Source organism: Mobula birostris, chromosome 12, assembly GCF_030028105.1.
Source record: "Mobula birostris isolate sMobBir1 chromosome 12, sMobBir1.hap1, whole genome shotgun sequence".
NCBI lineage: Eukaryota > Metazoa > Chordata > Chondrichthyes > Myliobatiformes > Myliobatidae > Mobula > Mobula birostris.
The window spans coordinates 66,868,500-66,890,042 of record NC_092381.1 but is presented as its reverse complement, the minus strand read 5'-3'; the positions used below and the strand labels follow the sequence as shown (position 1 = coordinate 66,890,042).

General features: G+C 41.0%; 1 protein-coding gene across 1 annotated transcript in view; it reads left to right on the top strand.

The window, feature by feature from the left end:
- lamc1 (laminin, gamma 1) overlaps nucleotides 1-21,543 on the top strand; it is a 261,259-nt gene that overhangs the window by 159,659 nt on the left and 80,057 nt on the right. The window contains exons 3-4 of the mRNA XM_072273978.1: nucleotides 2,604-2,734; nucleotides 21,163-21,329. Of these exons, the coding sequence (XP_072130079.1) occupies nucleotides 2,604-2,734; nucleotides 21,163-21,329 (298 nt within the window). The remainder of the gene's footprint in view (nucleotides 1-2,603; nucleotides 2,735-21,162; nucleotides 21,330-21,543) is intronic.

Below are 21,543 nucleotides of genomic sequence, written 5' to 3'. Positions count from 1 at the left end.
CTCACGCTCTTAAGCTTTTCAATGATTTTAAGTTCCCTGGCCCCCACCGCTTTATTTTCACCATGGATGTCCAGTCCCTATATATTTCCATCCCCCATCCGGACGGTCTCAAAGCTCTCGCTTCTTTTTGGATTCCAAACCTAATCAGTTCCCCTCTACCACCACTCTGCTCCGTCTAGCGGAATTAGTCCTTACTCTTAATAATTTCTCCTTTGGCTCCTCCCACTTCCTCCAAACTAAAGGTGTAGCTATGGGCACCTGTATGGGTCCTAGCTGTGCCTGCCTTTTTGTTGGCTTTGTGGAACAATCTATGTTCCGTACCTATTCTGGTATCTGTCCCCCACTTTTCCTTCACTACATCGACGATTGCATTGGCGCTGCTTCCTGCACGCATGCTGAGTTTGTTGACTTCATTAACTTTGCCTCCAACTTTCACCCTGCCCTCAAGTTTACCTGGTCCATTTCCAACACCTCCCTCCCCTTTCTAGATCTTTCTGTCTCTACCTCTGGAGACAGCTTATCCACTGATGTCTACTATAAGCCTACTGACTCTCACAGCTATCTGGACTATTCTTCTTCTCACCCTGTCTCTTGCAAAAATGCCATCCCCTTCTCGCAATTCCTCCATCTCCGCCGCATCTGCTCTCAGGATGAGGCTTTTCATTCCAGGACGAGGGAGGTGTCCTTTTTTAAAGAAAGGGGCTTCCCTTCCTCCACTATCAATTCTGCTCTTAAACGCATCTCTCCCATTTCACGTACATCTGCTCTCACTCCATCCTCCCGCCACCCCACTAGGAATAGGGTTCCCCTGGTCCTCACCTACCACCCCACCAGCCTCCGGGTCCAACATATTATTCTCCGTAACTTCTGCCACCTCCAACGGGATCCCACCACTAAGCACATCTTTCCCTCCCCCCCTCTCTCTGCATTCCGCAGGGATCGCTCCCTACGCGACTCCCTTGTCCATTCGTCCCCCCCATCCCTCCCCACTGATCTCCCTCCTGGCACTTATCCTCTTATCCTTGTAAGCAGAACAAGTGCTACACATGCCCTTACACTTCCTTCCTTACCGCCATTCAGGGCTCCAGACAATCCTTCCAGGTGAGGCTACACTTCACCTGTGAGTTGGCTGGGGTGATATACTGCGTCCGGTGCTCCCAATGTGGCCTTTTATATATTGGTGAGACCCGACGCAGACTGGGAGACAGCTTTGCTGGACACCCATGTTCTGTCCGCCAGAGAAAGCAGGATCTCCCAGTGGCCACACATTTTAATTCCACATCGCATTCCCATTCTGACATGTCTATCCACGGCCTCCTCTACTGTAAAGATGAAACCACACTCAGGTTGGAGGAACAACACCTTATATTCCATCTGGGTAGCCTCCAACCTGATGGCATGAACATTGACTTCTCTAACTTCCGCTAATGCCCCACCTCCCCCTCGTACCCCATCTGTTATTTATTTTTATACACACATTCTGTCTCTCACTCTCCTTTTTCTCCCTCTGTCCCTCTGACTATACCCCTTGCCCATCTTCTGGGTCCCCCGCCCCCCCTTGTCTTTCTCCCTGGGCCTCCTGTCCCATGATCTTATCATACACCCTTTGCCAATCACCTGTCCAGCTCTTGGCTCCATCCCTCCCCCTCCTGTCTTCTCCTATCATTTTGGATCTCCTCCTCCCCCTCCCACTTTCAAATCTCTTACTAACTTTTCCTTCAGTTAGTCCTGACGAAGGTTCTCGGCCTGAAACGTCAACTGTACCTCTTCCTAGAGATGCTGCCTGGCCTGCCTGCGTTCACCAGCAACTTTGATGTGTGTTGCTGTATCTTAGATGTGCTTCCTGTTTTTCGCCACAGGGATAGCCATTGTCCGGTTACACATTAACTGCCTCCTCCCAGTGACCTGAAGAGTTGCTCTGAAATGCACAGTGCATGTTCCAAAGACAGTGCAGGCAGCAACATCAGCCATTATTCATAGTCTCTTTTTAAGCTTACAAGAGTGCAGTTGGGCACCTTGGTCAGTAGGCCAAAGGGCCTGTTTCTGTGCTGTATAACATTGTGAATTAGTGAAGAGACTTGCCTCTCAAACACAGCTAGTTTCTTCTGTTCCAACATCAAAGTCAATCTGACCTGAGTCATCAAGCTGCAGTATGTAGACAGTATTTGCTTGCTTACACATTTGGAGACAACATGAAGTCTTTGGACTTCAGTTTGGATTGGCTCATCCTTTCAAGCTTCATTTATTGCAAGGTCTGTAGATATTAAACTTGCTTTATCAGCTACTACTCAATCCATGGACTGTAGTATCTTGGAAGTAATTAGCAGTTTAAATATGCCATTTTATTGAATGGTTTAATTATGCAGTTTGTACTTGGATATAAAGCACAAAACTATATGTTCTTCCATTTCAATTACAATTTATACTCCATGTTAATCAAAGTTTTTTTTATATAAATCATTGCAGAAAATGGGCCGTTGTGAATGTTTTACAAATGTATTTGGTTATACTGACAGTTCCTGGTGGATAATTTCCTGACTACAACGAACTATAATTATGCATGTGATAGAGTGCTAACGTAGTTATTCTTTGCTCACTTACAGGAATGGGTGACAGCCACCGATATCAAAGTGACCTTGAATAGGTTGAACACCTTTGGGGACGAGGTTTTTAATGACCCGAAGGTTCTGAAGTCCTACTATTATGCTATTTCAGACTTTGCAGTTGGCGGAAGGTACTTTTGTTTTCCCATTACTTCTGACAATTTTTTTTTAAAAAGTGCAGGTGAGATCTTTCGAAAAGAGTAGAAATATAATGCCAGAATTCTGCATGCTGTAAAAGAGTTGGCATTAGATTTCTATTCTTTTCATGCACTTTCTTAACAAAAGAGTTCACCAGCAGGCATTTTATATGTTTTTAAGATTTTGAAATACTTAGTTGTGCGTGTTAATTTTGGAAATTCAATGAAGTTTTTCTTAAAAAGCAGGATTATATCACAAATTCAAGAATATATAAATGACAGTCTAATCTCATTAGTTGGAAACCCTTTGGGGACAGCAATCTAGAGCAAAATAAAATGATGGAAGGAACTATATGAATACGGGGGCTATGCTACATAGCTGTTTGCACAGCGCCACAACAGCTTGGGGCATCGGAGTTCAGAGTTCAATTCCAGCGTCCTCTGTAAGAAACTTTGTATGTTCTTCCCAAGTGCAGGTGTGTTGCTGGGCAGCGTGGCTAGCAGATCCTATTCCACACCATATCTCTAAATAAAGTTCCCAGGATGAGGCTTTCCTTTCCAGAACATCAAACATGTCCTCCTCCTTCAAAGAACGGGGTTTCCCTTCCTCCATCTTTGACGCTGCCCTCACCCTCATCTTTCCATGAATAGCAAAAAATGAATCTCAAGGTGATATATGGTAACATATGTACTTTGATAACAAGTTTGCTTGAGCCATATCATGCTTTCTGTCAAAGCATACTATTAAGCTATTACTTTTGCTGTAATATGCACTTGTTTTTATTTGCATTGGCTGCGAGCATTGTTTGGCACAGCAAAGTTCCAACATTCATTCATTGTACCATTGACATGCAGTGGTTGCTGTGTGTACTATATACAAACTGCACAGCAGTTAATGAAGCAGACTGCTTCAGCAGCACTTTGCAGATCTGTGATGGAAGAGAGTGTGCACATGGGAATAACATTCCAATTAAACTTTAAGTTGCGTAATTGTGACTTGGAAATGTACTGTCAATAAGTCTAAAACCTGGATTTCTCTATCCAAAACGTTTTAGGAATGCTTTTAGTTTACCACGGTTCCATTGAAAAATGAAAATAAATGCTGTCATTGCAAACAACAGCATTGGGAAAAGATAATGAATTATTAAAAAGTAAAATTGTAATACAGATGACTCTCCCACCCCCAACGTGACCATTTGGTTATGAAAGAATTTGCAAATCACTTTTCAAATATTTCAGCTAGGGAATAAAATTCATTCTCATGGAATTCATGGGGTAGTAGATAGCTAAATACACAATGTGGAGTCTGACATTGCACGCTGCCATCCAAAGTGCTTGAAACATAAAACTTCAGAACTGTTCATTACTAAGTCGAAGAATTAAAGCTGCTTCCGTGTCTTGTTAGCTTAAGATATTTTTTAACTTTATTCTAATTGTAGAGAAAAATTAAATTTAAATCCTTATTTAGACTATTATTAATATATTTTGTGATTGCTACATTTGCAAGTTTGATAAAATAAAATGCAATCAAATCAAAGGTGGTGACATCTGAACTTTTTTCATACATTCAAAGTTCAAAGTAAACTTATCACACAACATATATATTACCATATACAACCTTGAGATATATTTTCTTGTGGTTCTTTTCTTTCTTGGTTTAGTGGCCACTTGGAGAAGAATAATTTCAGAGTTATATACATTGATAATAAGGGAACCTTTGAATCTGCATTTAGGAGGGAGATTGAAAATCTGGTTGTGTGGTGCCATAACAACAACCTCTTACACAATGTCAGCAAAACCAAGGAGCTGATGATTAAGTTCAGGCGCAGGAAACTGGATGTCCATGAACCAGTCCTCATTGGGGGATCAGAGGTGGAGAGGGTCCGCAACTTTAAATTCCTCGGTGTTATCATTTCAGAGGATCTATCCTGGGCCCAGCACATAAGTGCACAAGGAAAGCATGGCAGCATTTCTGTTTCCTTAGAAGTTTGTGAAGATTTGGCATGACATCTAAAACTTTGACAATCTTCTATAGTGGTGTGATCTAGAGTATATTGACTGGCTATATCACTGTCTAGTATGGTGACACCAATGTCCTTGAATGGAAAATCCTACTAAAATTTGTGGGTATGAATCAGTCCATCACGGATAAAGCCCTCCCCACCATTGAGCAGTCTACAGGGAGCATTGTTGCAGGAAAGCATCAGGGGCCCCCGCCAACCAAGTCATGCTCTCTTCACACAATTTCATGCCTCATCGCTCAGCTGTTCCAACAACCTATGGACTCATTTGCTCAGACCCTTCATCTTAAGTTCTTGATATTTATTGCTTATTTGTTTATTATCATTTCTTTCTTTTTGTATTTGCACCGTTTGTTGTCTTTTGCACACTGGTTGAATACCCAAGTTGCTGCGGTCTTTCATTAATTCTTATTATTGTATTATGAATTTATTGAATATGCCTGCAAGAAAATGGATTTCAAGGTTGTATATGGTGACATATATGTACTTGGATAATAAATTTTCTTTGAACTTCAAAAATATGAAAAACAAAAATAGAGATATCAGCATTCTCTATACTGAGAATATTGAATGGTACTAAACCTAAAATTATTGGGTGAACTCGCATAAATGTTGCGGGCATTGGGACTAACTATTCACTCTTCACCACAGATTTACAAAAATTCACACAAAATGACATGGTGGCCTTTACACTAAATAGGAGTCTAAAAGATATTTGTTCAATATTCTTTAAATGAGAGAAATTTTTTTCCCTGTCCACCTCCCCACATTCAATTCTCCCATTTTTATTTATTACCTTTCCTAATATAGTTAATCACCTAATATAAGCAGTTTATTTCCAAGTTAAGTATGTATAATTTTGTGGTGTGGATGAAGTGGAAGTATGTGACCTCTTGACAGTAAAATTGCATTTATTTTGGCAGAAGTCAAAACATTACTTTGACACTGTTTTCCCACAATTTTCATATTCAAGGGCAGAATATATGGAATAGATCTCTGAAACCTATCTGGCCATACAAGTCTGTGTTGCAAATTAATTTTTGGCACTTTAGAGAAGGCGTATGTGGAATGCTGAATAATTTGTCAGCCGCTATAACATTTCTTGAAGCCAACATACAGGACTGATATTTTGAATAATGATAATTTAACAACTGCAATAAAAACTTCTGTGCATTAAAGATACTGGCAGGAATAATACCATCCATATCAAACCAATAATTATTTAAAATTATTTAATTATTTAAAGGTTCAAAGGTTAATTTCAAAGATTCAAATTGAAAACTCGTTCTTCAAAATTCTGGCCCAGAGCAGATCAATGGAATAGCAATTAATAAAATTACTGGTTTTAATTTATCTTCATTTTTTTCCTTATATTACTTTATTATCCCCTTGTGCCATAATCCCATATTCTTTATGCTCTAACCTATTTTTTTTTGTTCTGTTCTCCCCTTCTCTCCTTTTCTGTATCATAGAACTTGTTTATCTTTAGCTTATTGTAGCTCTGAGTTCACTGATCAGGAATCAAAGCTGTTTCTCTCTATATAAATTCATAGCACTTACTGCACTACCTGTCCTTTTAATAAGGAGTTTACTAGTCAACTCACTATTTCAAGAACTTTCAGTTCTTCGGCCTAGATCGCCTTTTTCTAAACTATGAACATCTAGTCCCATAACACTTCCACCCCCCTTCAAGGAGGGCCTTTCTGTTTCTTTCTGCACAAGAGACCCAAGTAGTTGCCCTTCAGCACCACATCTTCCATCAGGTGGAGCTGGTTCTTGCCCTCAACAATTTCTCTTTCGGCTCCTTCCACTTTCACCAAGACAAAGACGTCGCCATGGTCACTTGCATGGGCCCTGGCTATGCCTGTTTTTTTGTTGGCTATGTGGAACAGTGCTGATTTTAAGCATACGTTGCTATATTAAGGATTGCATTGGTGCTGCTTCCTTTGCCCATGCTGAGCTCATCAATTTCATCAACTTCACCTCCAATTTCCAGCCTGCCCTCAAATTTACTTGGCCCATCTCTGACACTTCTCTTTCCCTTCTCAGTCTCTCTGCCTCCATTTCTGGAGGCAGGCTATTCACTGACATCTTTAAAAACATGTTTCTCACAGCTAGCTTGGCTACACAACTTACTAACCCATCACTTGCAAAAATGCTACTCCCTTCTCTTAGTTGCTATGTCTCCGCTGCATTTGTCCTTGGAATGAGGCATTCCATACTATAACATCTGAGATAAATGAATAAGATTTCCCTTCTATCTCCATCAATGCTGCCCTCATCTACATCTCCATTTACCACACATCTGTCCTCACCCCATCGTCCCACCTTCATAACAGAGATAGGTTCCCCTTAACCTATCAGCCACAAGCCTTCATATCCAGTGCATTACTCTCTGTAACATCCACCATCTCCAATGGGATCCTGACACTAAGCACAACCAACCCACCCTGCCCAGGTTTCTACAGGAATTGCTCTCTACCTGACTCCTTTGTCCACACGTCCCTCTATGCTGATCCCCCTCCTGGCACTTATCCTTGCGAGAGTGCTAGCTGCTAAAGCTGTCCCTACACCATCATTTCAGGGCCCCAAACTATCCTTCCAGATGAGGCATCACTTCACCTATGGGTCTCGTCTGTTGTATCCGGGTGCTCCCAATGTGGCCTCCCCTACATCATTGTGGCGACACAGATCAGAGGACTGATTTATCAAGCACCTTCACTCTGCCCACCACATTTCTCGTCACTACACTACAGAATGGCATTTAATGGAGAAAGACTGCAGAGGCACTTCACCAGGATGTTGCCTGGATTAGAGGACTGTAGTTATGGGGAGAGTTTGGATAGGCTGTGTTTATTTTCTGTGAAGCAAAGTAGTTTGAGGAAGCTTATAAGAGATGTTGGGTAGAAGTTCAGGGGTACCAAGAACAAGGGCATAGGTTTATGGTGAGAGGCAGTTTTAAAGGGAATTTGAGAGAAAAGTAAGGTTTTCTTTTTGTTACAGAGAGTGATTGTAATTTGGAACTTGCTGCCAGGGAAGATGATGGTATCAGACACAATTGCTACATTTAACAGCCATTTAGACAGGTATTTGAATTGGCGAGACATATAACAATATGAACCTAATATGGGCAAATGGGACTAGTATAGTTTGGCGTGAATGTGTGGGCTGAACAGCCTGTTTGTATAGTGTACAACACTATGGCTCTGACTTTTTCTCAAATCTGCCTGGGACTTATCTGCATAATTTTCTCCAGCTCAATATTGTGCTAAATGTATGGCTCATTCTGGACTGTTGAGTGCCACTAAATTGAAATGCTGTACCATTGACACCCATGTGTTTTGGTATCATACCATTATGGAAATACTTCCTCGCACCATGGTCCAAACTCTCCCTTTTTAAGATGCTCCTTAAAATCAAGTGTTGTTCATATTCACCAATGTCATCTTCTCTGACTTGATGTAATTTTTTTTATTACTCTGCTGTAAAGCTTTGTAGAACTTCTTTTGTATTATGTGGTTGGCGAGTGCTATAGGTAGATACTATGTGATGCCATGTCGTTCAAGATGAAGTGTTTAATATTGTTGAATTGATGTTAGTTATCCCAATAGAAGCTGTTCATTTAGTAGAATTCTTGAATTAATGTCTCTGTATCTGAATGCTTGAGGAGAATGGCCTTTACGGGGAGCTGTGAGGGATTCTAAAGGTGGTTAGCCAGTTTTTTTTAATGTAAGATAATTTCAGTGATTTTTATATTCTGTTTTGTTTTCTCATCATACAGGGAAGTGATACCGAGAGAATATTGTAAATGTCATTTTAGGGAAGCAAGGAATTAGGAACTTTGTCCCATGAACTGGAATTGCAATACGGGTCCACAATCCCTTATCTGAAATCCTTGGGGCCAGTTGCATTTCAGAATTCAGAATTTTTCAGATTTCAGACCCTCCCCCCCACCGATACCAGAAAACACGTATGCTCAAGTTCCTTATTTAACCTGTCTCAGTGCAGTGGACTTTAGGACCCAGCGGCGCCCCAAACCTACACACATCCTCCCGTATACTTTAAATCATCTCTAGATTACTTGTAATACCTAATGCAATGTAAATGCTATGTAAATAGTTGTTATACTGTATTGTTTAGGGAATAATGACAAGAAAAAATTTTACTTCCAGCAAAAGCATTCAATAAAATGTAAAAATATACAGCTTCAAACGAACTGAATCAAACACATGGTAAATGACTTATTGGAATAAATGTAGAACGTCACTGTTACTATAAAACTTCAGTAATTTGTTTTTCTGTTTATTTAAATCATGTGCAGTGGTAGTTCCGACACTATTTTCTTCAGTAAGACGCCGCACAGACACACCACGATCAAGCTTCTGCAATAACTCCACTTTCTGTGTTATTGATAATGAAACAGATGCTTCCTTCTGTTTTTCTCATTGTTACCCATAAGAGTATCTGCAGCTCTTTTTGACATTTTCATATTGAAATTAAACACAAAGTCAACAGTGAACACAAAATATCAGCAAACAGCAAATGCATGTGTAACCAGTACGAGCGCTGAGCCACAACTGACTTCTGGCGGCCTCTGTTAGTGCTGCTACGTCATATCTGAGTGACATCAGCTGTTGGCGAAAAAAACTTCGGTTTTCGGAGCTTTTTGGATTTCAGAATTTCGGTTAAAGGAATGTGCACCTGTAATTACTTTAATGTCAATGTCTTTGATCATTTACATCTTACAAGAAAGGAGCTAATATCAAACATTCACTGTTAGCGATACCAAATGTCAAAAATGTCAAATAGTCTTGTATCAGTAACGTGAGAATTCAGTTCATTGACAAAGAGTTGTGGCGAGGAAGTAAGGATAAGATTAGTTCTAAAATTGGTCATTAGTTTAGAAATATGAAAGGTCATTCAACCTCTTCAGCTTTGCCATTGTCACTACATTCCAAAATCTGTGTAAACAATTTTATAAAACAGATGTGCCTTACCGCCCTGAAATTTATTGCATAAGTTTTAAGTTTCATATGACTATTAGGTCGTGGCGCCCTTTGAATGGCTATTGTTACCAGTTGGCAATTTCTCAACTGCGTGACTAGGATATTTTACTCAGACACAGAAGAGGTGAGGATACCCACTGGAGTGGCTTATGCCATCCCCATCTGATTGGTCCAGGTTTAAGAAACCCAATTTCAAATAATAGATAGAGACATAAGGAAGCAGGTCCTTCATCCCGTCTGGTCCATGCTGGCCAAGGTGCCAAATTGGTCTTATTTGAATGCATTTAGCCCATGATCTTTAAAGCCTTCCTTATCTGTGTATCTGTCCAAATATCTTTTCAAAGTTGATATTGTACCCGCTTCAACCACTTCCTCTGACAACTCTTTCCATCCACTTGCCACTCTCAATGTTTAAAAACAAAAATGATCCCTCAAGATCCTATTAAACCTATATTCTTTAGTTATTGATTTCCAATCCTGGGGAAAGAAAAAGATTGAGTATGTCCCCCCCTCCATCTCTGCATGTCATTATTTTATATACCTCTGCAAGATCTCAGAATTCTCAACATCTCCTTTGGCAACTGGATCCTTGACTTACTGCAGTCGGTAAGGCTAGGCAGCAATACTTCCGGCACAATTATGATCAACACTACAAGGCTGTATCCTCAGCTATGTTCCCTCTAAGCTGTGCGCGTACACACGTTTTTCAACCAGCGCACAAAAGAAATTAATGTGCGCACAAAAGGTTAGTTACCTAAAATAATGTAATTAATAATTATACTTATTGAAAATAATCTTTTAGCTAAATGTTTCTGTTAACTAGTTAGTTGGTTTTTCAAATACCACAATGCACATCACTAATTTACGTCACCTCGCCTTTCCTGTTCCGGTTTGTACAGCTGCATCATAGCAGCAGCCATCTTTGGCGGACAGTGTTCATATCATAAAGTTTACAAAGATCTTTCAAATCCTGTAGATAGCTTACTAAGTTTTTATTGAAAACAATATTGATTCACTTTGTCGAATTCAAAAGAAGTGTAGGGCGTGAAGCGCAAAAGAACTACAAATTTGTTTAAAGTTGAATGGCTTAACAAAATAGTAGAAACTGCTATTGCGAGAGGTCATGAATGTTCAGCTATGAGAAATATTTATGTATGATTTGGAAACTGGAGTTATCTTTTTGTATTGTCGTGATGCAAAAGTTGCTGGGGAATTTGCTAGTGGAAAGAAGTGGGATGATATTTGGAAACTTGACTTTTTGAAGCGTCATTTGGCAAGTAAATCGCATTTTGATGGTGTACAAAAGCTCAGGCAACAGAACCCGTCATTACCCATTACAGGAGTGCTATGCATGTTACGGTTGAGTGCAGAAACAAGCTGAGAAACCGTTTAGGTGAATGTCATTTGGATATGTTAATAAGAATCAAATGCTATCAATTGGATGGAAGTTCTTTTAGTCTAGATAGAGTTTACAAAGAATGGGTAAACGCCAAAGACAGGAGAGAGAAAAAAATAACTGAGTGACTTAAATATGTATGTTATTTTGTTGTTATTCTGTGCAGTTTTATGTCAAATATTTTGTAAACCTACATAAACTGTGCCATGTGTGCATTCAGTGCGCACACACTTCTGTCACAGGAAAAAAATTTGCACAACATAAGATTTTTCTGCACACTGACTACTAGAAATTAGAGGGAACATTGATCCTCAGCCCCCTACATTCATGACTGTGTGGCCAGATTTTTTCTTAACTCCATCTGCAAGTTTGTAGATAATACCACCATCATGGGCCATATCTCGAATAGCAATGAGTCAGAGTACAGGTCAGTGATAGAGAGCCTGGTGACCTGGTGTCGTTGACAACAACCTTTTTCTCAATGTCAGCAAAACAAGAGCTAGTCATTGAGCTTTTCATTGATCCCTTTCACCAATCAATGTCCCGGCTCTTTACTTCACTCCCTCCCCATTTCACTTATCACCTACCACCTTATAGTTTTTCCTCTCTTTTCCCCAGCTCCTTGCTCTAGTCTCATCTGGCTCTCCAGTCCTGATGAAGGCTCTCGGCCCAAAACTTGGACTCTTTACTCTTTCCATAGATGCTGCCTGGTCTGCTGAGTTCCTCCAGCATTTTGTGGGTATTCGCTTCAAGTTACAATGAGTGAGCATTGCCTTTAGCCTGTCCTGGTACAACCATGCCAACTCCAGGGTGAAGAAAGCTCACCAGTCCCTCTACTTCCTTAGGAAGCTAAATAACTATTTACTGATGCACAATAGATGATGTTCTGTTGGGTGGACAACCTACCAGGAAAGCGTGGCAGTGACAAGGGCTCTGGCACTGAGTCTAGCTCCGTGGCTCAAAAGGGAAGGGGTGGGGGGAAGAAGGGAGAATGGTGGTAAAAGGGAATTCATTAGTTAGAAAGCAGCCAGATTCTGTGAGCATGAAAGAGACTCCAGGATGTTATGTTGCCTCCCTTGTACCACGGTCAAGGACTTCGTAGATTGGGTCCACACCAGAATGAATAGCGTTGGTGCCGAGACACAACCCTATATGACCCCATTTGAGACAGGGAAGGGTTCAGGTGTCTCACCATTGTCCTGAACTCTTGCCTGCATACCATCATGGAATTGCACCATGATGATGAATTTCCTTGGGTGTCAAAGGGCTTAGTCAGATCACTTAGCAAGAGAATAGTCAGTGTTCTGCTCCTGACATTTCTCTTGCAGCAGATACCATGTCTTTAGTCCCATGGTCTTTCTGGAATCCACACTGAGTAGCTAGTAGGAATCCTCAATCAAGTGCGATGTGAGAAGGTTGAGAAGAAGCCTGGCGAAGATCTTGCCTGTGATAGCCAGCAAGGATATTCCCCAATAATTGTAGCAGGACTGTTGATTGTCTTTCGCTTATTCAGGTGGATGATGGATGGATCTTTAAATTCCTGTGAAATCGTCTCTTGCTGCCACACGAGTTGGAAGAGCTGATGGAGCTTTTCTGTTAACACTGCACCACCTTCTAGGCCTCAGCTGGTACTGTGTCTGATCCAGGCTCTTTGCCACTAGAGAGCTGATGTATCGCTTTCCGAGCCTTGGCTAAGGGTGGTGGGACATACAGTGCTTCATTTTCAGGTAACTGGGGCAGGTGATCAGTGACTTAGTCACTTACAGTCGAAGAATGATTCAGAGCACTGTTAAAGTGCTCAGCTCACAAATGTAGAATTTTCTGTTTGTCCATGATCAGTGCATTCCAATCAGCGCTAAGAAGAAGGGACAATCTTGATGGTGTGGGGCCGTAGACTTCTTTTAGTGCAGCACTGAAGTTCTTTAAATCATACCTATGTATACGCCTGGATCTCATCAGCTTTATTGCTCAGCCAGGAACCCTGCATCAGGCACAGTTTGCATTGTACAGTCCTTTGTATATTGTTGAAGGAAATCTTCTTTGAGATAGACTTGAGGAAAGCTTTGTGAAGATGATGTTTCTCATCCAGCAGTTGTTTGATGTTGACACAGTTTTCATCAAAACAGTCCTTGTGCTTTCTGGTAGCATGCCCCATGATCTCCGTAGCAGTGTTGTAGATCAGCTCTCGAAGGGTTGAATTGACCAAGCAGTTTCTACATTCTGATTTTCTAGAGGGATGGAATTCAAGTGGTCTGCCAGAGTGTCATCAATAGACTGCGTAACGTTGCTGCTTTTCAGCTTGAAGACATTCAGCCGTCTTAAGGGTTTCTTTCCTTGTGGGCGTGCCTTGGGTTGGATATGGATGTTCGGTTTAGAAATTGAGATGGTGGGTTGTTCAGCATTCAGCACCATATATTTTGTCACCCTTACATCCTGCCTGTCTCTCTTCCTGACAATAACGTCAATTAGATGCCAGCGCTTATAGCGTGGATGCATCCATGAAGTTCTGTTACAGCTGGGAAGATGGAAGACAGCGTTGGTGATCAACAATTCATGTTCGGCACATGTCTGGAGTAGTAGAAGACCGCTGCTGTTGTAGTGGCCAACACCGTAATTCCCAATATGATATGGAACACATGTAGCATCTATAGGAAGTTATACCTCAGGAAGGCAGCATGTATCATGAAGTTTTCAAGGATCCCCACTATCGAGATCATAGCTTCTTCACGCTACTACAATCAGGCAACAGGTATGGAAGCCGGAATCCCACTCCACCATGTTCAGAAACAGCTACCTTTCTACAGCCATCAGCATCTGGAGCCGACCTGCACAACCGTAATCCTGTGTCAGCAGTGGAACACCATGGGCCTCTTGCACCAGTATGGGCTTGTCTCCTGCTGTGACTTTTTGCACCATTGTATTGTAAAGTTCTGTTTTTGTGCTGCCTTATGTAATTTATGTATTATGTATAATTTATACTCCGTGTGTTGCCTGTGATGATATTTAAGCAAGTTTTTCATTATACATGCAGTACCTGTGCCTGTGCAGATGACAATGCACTCGACTTGGTTCTGACTTCATTCTGGGATTATTATTATGAAACTGTGGCCACTGTGGCCTGTGAGGAGAATGCAGAGATGCTTCAGGATAGAAAGGCTCCCTGAATGAGCAAGTACTTGAGAGCTGGAGTATTCTGAATTCACCCACTGGTGATTTTCTCAGAGGATGTTTGGCAAATGAGATATTGAGAAGTGCTAATGTTCAGAGGGAAATGATTCATTGAAAGTCAATGTGCAGGTCAAACAGGCATTCAGGAAACCTAAGACATACAATATAATTCATTGCAAATGGATTAAGGTACAAGATTAAGATTGATGATGGTAATTGTATAGGGCATTGGTGAGACTACACCTGAAAAATTCATTGAAACATACGAGGGGTGATTGATAAGTTTGTGGCCTAAGGTAGAAGGAGTTAATTTTAGAAAACCTAGCACATTTATTTTTCAACATAGTCCCCTCCTACATTTACACATTTAGTCCAGCTGTCATGGAGCATACGGATCCCCTCTTTGTAGAAGTGGTCCACAGCAGGGGTGATTGATAAGTCCGTGGCCTAAGGTAGAAGGAGATGAGTTATACAGCTCTCGTTACATGCACATGCAGTTCAACTCTTAGAGTGATTATGCAGAAAGTTAGAAGTTAATAACTCATTGAGGGCGATTGATAAGTTTGTGGCCTAAGGTAGAAGGAGATGAGAGGAGAAGAAGGAGAACTTCAAACTTTCTGCATAATCACTCAAAGAGTTGACCGGCATATACATGTAACGAGAGCTGTACAACTCATCTCCTTCTACCTTAGGCCATGAACTTATCAATCACCCCTTGTACAACATTTTTAAAGGGCTTGACAATGGCGTCAGCGAACAACGCTAACACAGGCAACATTCTCAAGATGGTCCATGAAACTGCTTTTTTCCTCTTCTTTTACTTTCCTCGTCTTTTTCTTTCAAATGTGGCTCTGCTACTGTCGGAGCTTGTGATCTACGGTTTGATGGTGTGTTTTTGGGTTGATTGTGCCATCTGGCGCTTTGCTGTCTCAGCATTCTGGGAGGCCAGCAGCCTCCTTGAGGCCAAGAAATTTGGAGACGACGATCGACTCCACTTCTCGCAGATTTCATCAATTTAAAGCAGCGAGGAAGATTGAAAATATTGAGGCATGCACGGAAGTCAAGCAAGTGTTCAAGCTGTCTCTGTCTCACTGCTGCCCGAGAAGGGGTCTGTGTGTGACGGTCTCTTTCTCCAGTGATGCTGTCGGAAGATGGTGCCAGAGGAAGGTTTAATTGTTGCGATTTGTGGATTTGACTGCAGTTCACATTATGATGTGTTTGTATCAAGGCGGCCTGTGGGTAAACTGAGCTGAACTGGACATGGACTCTTTTATATTCTGTGTTTTCACTTGTTCTTTTTGTTGCTTTTTGCGCGATTTGTTTCTTGCACATGGTGGAGGGGGGGCGCGGGGTTGATGTTTCTCTTTGAACAGGTTCCATGGCTCTCGTTGCTTTGTGGCTGTCTGTGGGAAGAAAAATCTCAGTTTTATACTGCATACATACTTTGATAATAAATGTACTTTGAATCCTTTGAAGGTAGATGCAGATACGGTGTTTCCCCTAGCTGGAATATCTAGAACAGTCAAAACAAGGAATCAGTCATCGGGACTGTGACAAGTAGAGATTTCTTCGCTCAGTGATTTTGAATCTTTGGACTTCTGTCCTGAAGGGACTGTGGGAGCTCAATTCCTGTGTGTATATCTCATTGTAGGCAGAGATCTATAGATAAAGGGAGTCAAGAATTATGGGGTATGTGCAGGCAAGTGGCACAAAGATAAAAGATCAACTGATCTTATTGAATGGCTGAGGAAGTAGAAGGAACCTACAAGGTGGCCTATACCTGCTCCAACACCTTTTTTAAAAAAAGTGTCTGTAAAGAGAATCAGCACTGATATGTGTGAAATAACAACTGTATTCTTCACCTCAGTTTGTTCACAATAATTTGCAGTAGAAAAATAATTTATTTTGTGAAAATTGGTCTCTAAATTAGAGAGGCAGAAGAAAGCATAAATGTGGTTTGAAAGTTACAGGAAGGGCTCAAATGTGATGAGAGAGGTTAATGTGGCAAGTCAGGGATTTGAAGGTGTGGACAAAAGATTCTAGATTTAATGTATGGGGCGCTAGTGAAATTTGGTATTGGGGCTACACAAGAATTGAGGGCAACATGTTCAGGTTTGCATTTATGATATATTAAAAAAGAGTTAATCATCAAAATGTTAGTAAAGTTGTAAATGAGGTTCTCAGACAAATTTTGTGCCATGAAAATAAATTTGCCATAGTAAGAATTAGAATTATAGAGCCTGGAAGCAGGCTCTTCATCCCAACTGGTCCATGCTGACCAAGATACCAATCTAACCTCGTCCCTTTTACCAGTGTTTGGCCAATAACCATCTAAGCCTTTCTAAACTAGGTACCAGTCTAATTGTCTTTTAATATGCTTTCCAACATGCTTGATGGATGTTATTTTCAGTTCTACTCTTAGTTCAGCTAATTGATAGATGCTCAGATCGACTCCTGTTAGATAAAGAAGAAATTTCAGTTTTATCAATTCTTGCATAATATAAAAATAGGTTTGAAAGTTGCGCTTTATGGCTGCCTACAAAAGATTAAAGTCCAAGGAATGTTGCCAACGATTATCCTTATCAGTATCTGTACAAGTTGGATCTTTTCTAAGTGTGTTGCCAAATAAGTAAATAACAATTCAGGAACTTGATATATTTCTACAGTGAATTAAAGGATATTGTTAATATTTATAAATTCCAAATTGATCCCATAGGTCAATTTTTTTTTAATTAGGCAGCTTTTGTTTACCTAGGTAACTATACAGTTAACATCTGTAATTTATAAAGGAATTTAATCTTTAATCAAGATAAGGGCTTGAAAATGTTTTTTAAAAACTGGAGTGCTTACAATCTGATCTTAGAACAGCAGGAAACTAAAATACATTTAGTGATGTAGTTAAATGAAAGTCTCGCTGCCTTTCTGATTTTTATGACTAACAGTTGATTATGCGAAGAATACTAAGAGTGTTTGGGAAGGAAGGTGAGGACAAAATAAATTCTAATGTCTACTTAGATTTGTTAAAGCCGTAACAGAGACACAGTTGAGAGAAGGAGCTGGCAGCTCAATGTTCCAAGACACAGATGCCATGGGCATGACAGGTAGAAGATGAGAGGGGAACAAAACCGCAGTGCTTGAAAATTATATTTGTTGGGGGGGGCGGGGGGGGGAGTCATCCAGTGAGGCCAAAAGGGTAAAAATTTGAAGAGAGGAGATTCAGCACACGAAACGCTTGGTGAACTCAGTGGGTCAGGCAGCATCTGTGGAGGGAAATCGACAGGCGATGTTTTGGGATGACAACGTTTGCCACGTCTGGAAAGAAAGAGGTGAGATTGCCAGTATAAAAAGATATGGGGAAGGATGAAGCAAGAGCTAGTGGCTGATAGGTGAATGCAGGTGAGAAGAGAGAGAAAGGCAGGTGAAGGAAGGGAAGAGTAGGAATGATATAAGCAGCTGGAAAATGGCAAATAGAAGTGATGAAGGGCGAAAGTAGATGACATCTGATAGGAGAGGACAGGGCTGAGAAGAGGAAATGAATCAAAGTTCAAAGTAAAATTTATTATCAGAGTCTCTCTCTCTCTCTCTCTCTCTTCGACTGTCCATCAATTTTCAATGTTGACTGAGGCCTGGGCAAGGTAGTATGGAAGACCAGCAATTGCCCATGCTGCAAGTCTCCTCTCTCCACGCCACCGATGTTGTCCAAGGAAAGGGCACTAGGGCCGATACAGCTTGTCGTCGCAGAGCAATGTTTGGTTAAGTGCCTTGCTCAAGGACACAACACACTGCCTCAGCTGAGGCTTGAACTAGTGACCTTCAGATCACGAGACCGATGCCTTAACCACTTGGCCACGCGCCACATTATCAGAGTACATACATGTTAGCATATACAGTCCTGGGATTCCTTTTCCTGTGGGCATACTCAGCAAATCTATAGAATGGTAACCGTAAACAGGACCAATGAACAACAAACTGTGCAAATACAAATATAAATAAAGGGCAATAAATAATGAGTATGAAATAAAATTAAATAAAAGAGCATGAGATAACAAGATAAAAAGTCCTTAAAGTGAGACCATTGGTAGCAGGAGCACCAGAAATAGAATGACTGTAGTTGTCCCTTTTTGTTCAAGAGCCCGATGGTTGAGAGGTCGTATCTGTTCTTGAACCTGGTGGTACGATTCCTGAGACTCTTGTGCGTTCTACCTGATGGCAGCAGCAAGAAAAGAGCATGGCCTGGGTGGTGAAGATCTTTGATGGACAAACGTGCAGCTGATGGGCAGGTTGAGAGGTTGGCAAAGGGAAAAGGAAGTGTTGATGGGGTCGTTGTGATAAGTGAAAACAAAGGGGGCAGCAGAGGTGAGAGGTTAGAGCAATCATTGTTCATGCCATCAGATTGGAGACAACCTGAGGTGGAAGATGAAGAACTCTTCACCTAATTTGTGTCAAGCCTCAGGCTTGGCAGTAGAGGAAGCGATGAACAGATTTGATGGTTGGAATGGAAAGTGTAGTTTAATTTTAATCTTGCAGAAGTTGATTGGGTGGGATTGTTTGCAGGTAAAGAGATGACTGGCAAGTGTGAGGCTTTTGAAGGAGTAATGTTAAGAGTCTAGGAGTGGCACCTTTTCTGCTAGGGTGAAGGGCAAGGCTGGCAAATTTAGGGAACCCTGATTGATGAGAGATATTAAGGCTCTGGTCAGGAAAATGGAGGCATGCATTTGGTTTAGACAATTGGGAACAAGTAATCCCTCTGGCAATAAAATGTATCAGAGAACATATGTGGGAAGTTAGGAGGGCAAAAGATGGACGGTTGACAGGGTCAAGGAAAACCACAAGAGATTCTAAAGAGGGAGGCTGAGGAGAGAATAGGTCCTGTTAAAGATCAGTGTGGTCTTCTGTGTGTGGAACCACAAGAGATGGGTGAGATGTTACTCAGTGACTCCATGGCTCTAAAAGAGCATGTTGGCTATTTTCTTTCATCATAATTATGCTTTTACTGTAGTCACTATACCTTTCAATCTTCTGTTTGTACATCAAATAATATTAGTCTTTTGATAGAATTGACCTTTTTTAAACAAGTAAAGGAAATTGAAAAGCTGCCTAATTGCACAACTGTATTTACTTTGAAATTATTGCGGATTCAAAGTAACAGCAAAATGTTATTTCAAATTTTCATTATATTCCATGAAAATATATAATGAAAGGTATCGTCAAAGACCCATTTTTAAAGACAGCGGTCCCCAACCACTGGGCCGCAGACCAGTACCGGGCCGCAAAGCATGTGCTACCGGGCCGTGAGGAAACGATGTGATTTGGCGATATGAGTCAGCTGCACCTTTCCTCATTCCCTGTCACGCACTATTGAGTTTGAATGCACGCGAGGTCATTACCCACGCGTCACCCATGTCAGCGCGGGAAGGAGATCAACTCCTCGAGTTTGCGAATGACAGCGGGCTGAAAAGTATGTTTGACATAACATCTCTGCCGGCATTCTGGATCAAAGTCAAGACTAAATATCCTGAGATAACCATGAAAGCACTGAAAACGTTGCTTCCATTTCCAACATATCTCTGCAATGAATGCAAAGAAAACTAAATTGTGGAATAGACTGGACATAAGGAACCCCCTTCGAGTATCGCTGCCTCCCATCACCCCTCGATAAGACTGTCTTGTTGCAGGAAAACAAGCCCAGGGCTCTCACTGATTCAGCGATACTGGTGTGTTGCAATGATTTTATATGTTCATACGGGAAAATATGTGCTGTGTGTTTAATATCCAAATGTTACTTAAAATGTTATGATGTTATTGACTTATAAGTGACTTATATAACCACATAACAATTACAGCACAGAAACAGGTGATCTCTGCCCTTCTAGTCCGTGCCGAATGCTACTCTCACCTAGTCCCACCGACCTGCACTCAGCCCATAACCCTCCATTCCTTTCCTGTCCATATACCTATCCAATCTTTCTTTAAATGATAATATCAAACCTGCCTCTACCATTTCTACTGGAAGTTCGTTCAAAACTTACTTCAAGCTCCCCTGTCCTCCCTTGATAATTGACTTATCACTATATTCATGCGAGGAAAATATGCACTGTGTGTTTAATATTAAATTCGCTAGATAAACCCTTTTAGAAACAAAATTGAGTGTATTAGCCACTTATCACCTCTATATTCCGGTCATGATTAACACCCCCCCCCCCCGAACAGAATCACCAAAAACGATTTGTAGAAAAAAATCGGCATGTACATGCATGCACACTGGTGCCTGCGCAAGGCTTCATGGTCATTGTAGTCTTTCTAGGGGTAAACACAATGTATTTGACTGCTACTCTTGTCCGTTGGCAACCCTACCCCCCCCCCCCCCGGGTCCGGCTGGTCTGCAGTGCAAAAAAGGTTGGGGGCCCCTGTTTAAAGAGATACATAAAACAATAAAGCTTAAAGATACGTTTTGTTCTACTTGTCACAATATTAGGCTGTCCACCCCACGAAACATTTCAGATTTCAGTTTGAATTGAAAATAATGGATGCTAATTTTAATCTATATTGGACGTGCTCACATACCAAGGTCAATTATCAACTTGACATGATGGTTGCTTAGCAGCAGCAGTTTATGGCCACTGTAAACGTAAGGGAAGAAAAATACGTATAATGGATGTGTTGAAAATTCACGAAATAATCACAGTCATAAATTTAAAATCTATTTCTTTTAATAACCATCATTTCTCCACAGCAACTTTTGATGATTTAAAAAAATCTAAAATTTACCCTCCTGTCTAGTTTTGATCATGTTCTTAGAATGTTTTTCTTTACTCATTTCTGCTTTCTCAGGTGTAAGTGTAATGGTCATGCCAGTGAATGTATAAAGAACGAATTCAATAAGATTGTCTGCAACTGCAAACACAATACAATGGGAACAGACTGTGAAACTTGCCAGCCATTTTATAATGACCGACCTTGGCGGAGAGCCACGGCAGAAAATGCTAATGAGTGTCTACGTAAGTACAATAACCTTGAGTAGTTTGTAAAATTTCAGAATACTTTTAGCAGGATATATATGAACTTGTTCTGTCCCTTTATCGTTGATCAATAGAAATTGCCTCCTGAAATCATTTCATGATTCCAGGTGACAGTTGAGTGAATCCTGTTTGCAGTACATGCCGCAGTAATCATATTAAACTGGACTGAAGGTGAGAGCAATCATATTGTGAA